Source organism: Lucilia sericata, unplaced genomic scaffold, assembly GCF_015586225.1.
Source record: "Lucilia sericata isolate MDLA Ls3-8-SP2 unplaced genomic scaffold, ASM1558622v1 Contig000002F_arrow, whole genome shotgun sequence".
NCBI lineage: Eukaryota > Metazoa > Arthropoda > Insecta > Diptera > Calliphoridae > Lucilia > Lucilia sericata.
In genome coordinates, this window is record NW_023994043.1 from 2340139 (window position 1) to 2344523 (window position 4385).

At 30.3% G+C, this 4385-nt stretch overlaps 1 protein-coding gene across 1 annotated transcript; it reads left to right on the forward strand.

Annotated features, from left to right (window-relative positions):
- Nucleotides 1-510: 510 nt before the first annotated feature.
- Nucleotides 511-4124, forward strand: LOC119615058. The gene is made up of 4 exons (XM_037971164.1): nucleotides 511-912; nucleotides 987-1238; nucleotides 3309-3707; nucleotides 3780-4124. Exons 1-4 carry the CDS (start codon nucleotides 535-537, stop codon nucleotides 4050-4052), a joined length of 1302 nt encoding a protein of 433 aa, XP_037827092.1. The 5' UTR covers nucleotides 511-534; the 3' UTR covers nucleotides 4053-4124.
- Nucleotides 4125-4385: the final 261 nt, after the last annotated feature.

Below are 4385 nucleotides of genomic sequence, written 5' to 3' on the forward strand. Positions count from 1 at the left end.
GAACTGATAAAGCTGATATTTATTATATATAAATCGACCATTAAATAAGAAACGTTATTTTTAATAATTAGACTATTTTTAACAGATTTACTTTTGAATGACACTATCAGTTCAGCAAAATCCAAAAACCGGTATAGGATCATTTGAAGGTATGCAAATTCATAACATAAATTTTATATAGTCCACACCCCGAGATCCAATTTGTAAGGTATACTTGTAGCATATTGCTCCCTATAATTTCTTATAGTGCACTTAGTCACACCCCATAAAAAGATCGTTATGTACTTCCCCTTTCAAAATTTTGAATTTCTTTGGTAAAATGCAAACTACTTAAGACAATAATTTAACTCAAAATTAGAAATTGGAGGCAAACGTTGATAATATTTAATCACATTCAAAAATGTATTTTTATTTGTTTATGTTCAATCTGTTTATGTTTGTTATCGTGTTTTACTAATCAAGTAATATTATTTGCTATAAAATATTCGAAACAAACAGTAACCAATTCAGTAGTTATTCATCCCAAATAGAAACATGTCGAAAATTATTTTATTCTCAATCCTCTTCAGTGCCATAGCATTCGAATCGAATTGTTACGTACACAATCGCGTTGTAGATAATAATTTTGCAAATATTCTTTTAAAATCGAGTAACTTAATTCAGGATAGTCCGCAACGTAGTTTGGAGTGTTTCGCAATTTATATTCCAAAAATCAACGAATTAACAGCTAAATATGAGCTCGAATACGAAACTTGTTTGCGAAGTTCTGCCGATGCTCGCAGCATTATCGATAAAGAAGTCGAAGGTGATCGTAAGGATTTAGAATCGTCTGCTACTGACATCTGTGGTGCTTTAGAAAAATGTGGTCAACATGATTCTTCATATGACTTTTTTGAATGTCACTATGGTGTTGTAAGCATAGATATTATTTGTTTAATATTATTTCCATTTATTACTTATGTATAATATTTTCAACACTCTTTTAGGCTGGAGAATCATTAAATAGCACGAGATATATACAAAATGTTTCGAAAGATAAAATGGAATATATAAAATTTAAATTTGATACCATTGAATACGATCAAAATCGCTGTACGGATGAATGCTCTCGTGTTTATGTGGAAGAATCTACAAAAACTTATAGTGATTTAGATAAATGTTTGGCTGGTGTAGCAGTTGATTCCATGTCACAAGAGAAAGCACAATCAGATGGAACCACCACTTCTACTAAAACAGATTAATATTTCCTATCTGACTAGTATCCTCTTTAGTTGTGTAGTGTCTCAAACGTTAAAAAGCTACAAATATATAATTGTCGACTTTTAGTTTTAATTTGAAATTAGTTAATAAATAAATTAATATAGAAACACAATAAAACCCTTATTTTTTATTAACAATAAACTTATAACTGGAAATATTTTAAAATTTAAATTAATTTATAACATGGAATTTTGTTATAAAACATAGTATACAGCAAGAGAATGCAATGGACGTCTATTATTAGTTTTCACAAAAAACAAATCGTTTCTTTTAAAAACAAAGATCGAGAAGAAAGTAAGTACTTACATAATATATAACTTGTGAGTGATTGCTAGATTCCTTCTAAGTAATGATGACGATATGTATTATTCATTAAAAAGTAAGTTGTTGAGTAAGTACCATGTTTTTGATGGGATACTTACCCAGTTAAAACTTTCATTACCATGTAAGGGGTTAAATTTCTAAAATTTACTTATACAAAAGCATTTTTAGTCATTGGAGGCAAGTACTTACCACAAACGATTACATACATGTAATTAGAAAAAGTAGTCATTGTAAATCACATTACCTAGTTTTTGCTGGGTTTAGAATCTCAATACTGCTTAATCGAATGTATACGTTCAAACGAATAAACTGGTATTTACACCCAATAAAAATAATAATTTTAGGACCCCAGATATATCCGAGCCCAAGACTTGAATATTTTTAAGAGACATGTTTTAGAGAAGTTTCTATTCGATATTTTTTAATTTTTTTTTTTTTGATTTGATTAATTTTAATTTTTGGATAATTTTTCCATTGATTCCAAGAAGATGTTACGGAACTATGTGTTCTATATAACTAGTGTAGTACCAATGCTTACTTTTCAGTTCTGAAACCACAAAAGTGTCCCACCAAACGGGTTCCAGAAGCAATGGCGACATCACTACTTTCAAGGTTGCTGTTTAAGAACCTGAATTGGTTCCGTTTGAAAAGGGTATATAATTTCGACCCTATAAACCCTATCAATGCTTTCGAGAAACTTCCTATTTAAAATTATAAATTTTTCGAAACGATCCCCGAAAATGTTACGATTTTCTTATTCTTGATTGTTTTTTCTGCAAATATGGAAGTTAACTCAACAAATTTTGTTACAAGACCTTTTTCCATATAGATACTAATATGGTTGAAAATTTTTGGAATCGGTTTAATATTTACTCACGGAAAATGGATTTATTGTTAATAACCCCCCCCTAGAATATCGATATTACAACAAAACATTAAAACGGAAACCTGGATGGTTCCATAATTGACCGTAGCTCCCATATAAGGATTACCTCCGACTATGACTTAAACGCACATTATCAAATGTTTCGATATATTTTTTGTATCCCCATAGCGATATTTTGTCTTCATTGGTGTTATAAGTTGTTACTTGATTTCTGAGTTGTGATGTTCTAAAAAGCTGAAGTTTTGTCAATATTCCTGGAGAAGTTATTTGAGTACATTATCCATTTAGGTAATACCAAAAGTACTGCCCTGTAAATATTATTGGAGTAGATGATCCTCTAAGTTGTCCTATGTAATGCTGGTATGGATAAAGTTTATATTTTGTTGCGGATCATGTACTCCCATAATTTTAGAAAGGGAATAGTTTTGTGATTACTCTAATGGATTAAATGGTCCTCACCAAAGACAACAATGTTAAATGGTCCCAGAAAACACCAACCAACTTCAATTATCTAATTATAAAAATATTATTTCTTTTTGTTTAATTAGTCATTACTTATGTTTAAAAAAATTGTTGAGGTTCTTTCCCCTTCAATGATTCTTAACTTTTCAAGGAAATCATAAATGGAAACCGCAATGTCGCAACGCCTTTATAATTTCAGACACTCATTTTACTATTATTGGAAATTAGAATAGAAAGCTGATAATAACAACAATAATTGCAAAAATTATATTATATGTTGGCCTAAATCTGATAATGTTATCGTTTTTGTTAAACTTTTAATCAAAAATCTAATTCCCTATAAAATCTTTTACGGAAACAGTAACCAATTCAGTAGTCATTCATCCCAAAACGAATCATGTCGAAAATTATTTTATTCACAATCCTCTTCAGTGCCATAACATTCGAGACTAATTGTTTTAAACACAATCGCGTTTTAGATAACACTTTTGCAAATATTCTTTTAAAATCGAGTAACTTAATTCAGGATAGTCCGCAACGTAGTTTGGACTGCTTCGCAATTTATATTCCGAAAATCAATGAATTAACAGCTAAATATGAGCTCGAATACGAAACTTGTTTGCGAAGTTCTGCCGATGCTCGCAGCATTATTGATAAAGAAGTCGAAGGTGATCGTAAGGATTTAGAATCGTCTGCAACTGACATCTGTGGTGCGTTAGAAAAATGTGGTCAACAGAATTCTTCATATGAATTCTTTGAATGTCACTATGGTGTGGTAAGTATCACGATATATTATTTAACATCATTTCAATTTTTTTAATTTTTAAATTTTTTAATATTTTTTTAGGCTGGCGAATCAATGAACAGCACAAGATATATACAAAATGTTTCAAAGGAGAAAATGGAATATATAAAATTTAAATTTGATACTATTGAATATGATCAAAATCGCTGTACGGATGAATGCTCCCGTGTTTATGTTGAAGAGTCTACAAAGACTTATAGTGATTTGGACAAATGTTTAGCTGGTACTGCCGTCGATTCAAGACCGCAAGAGAAACCACAACCAGTAGAAACAACTCCTGCTGTCACTGCTGCTACCACAGATCAAGAAGAGTAATAATTTGTATTTAACAAGGTAGTTCCTCAAAATTAAACTAAGGAAAATATACAAGAAATCAAATAATAAAAATTTTTAAAATATCAAGTAGTTTTGGTTTTAATAACTATTTTTTTCTGATTTCTTTATTTGTATATATTAATAAGTAAGTTTATACTCAACACCAGTAAATTTCGAAGGGTCATGCCCATAGAAAACGTTTGAAGGCGATCCATCTGGTTGATAGTACACCCAGGCCCTATATAGTAATAAGTGAATCTATTATCGTCCGATGTTCAGAAACTCAGTTTCTTGGACGTAATTCCTAAGAATGTTTTAGGCGAAAGACTGACA

Bases quoted from the DNA above. Each gene is read 5' to 3' on its own strand.
- LOC119615058 (XM_037971164.1), top strand. From the start codon at position 535: ATGTCGAAAATTATTTTATTCTCAATCCTCTTCAGTGCCATAGCATTC. The intron at 1,239-3,308 runs TAATATTTCCTA...CCAATTCAGTAG, and splicing joins CCACTTCTACTAAAACAGAT to TCATTCATCCCAAAACGAAT. The intron at 3,708-3,779 runs GTAAGTATCACG...ATATTTTTTTAG, and splicing joins TTGAATGTCACTATGGTGTG to GCTGGCGAATCAATGAACAG.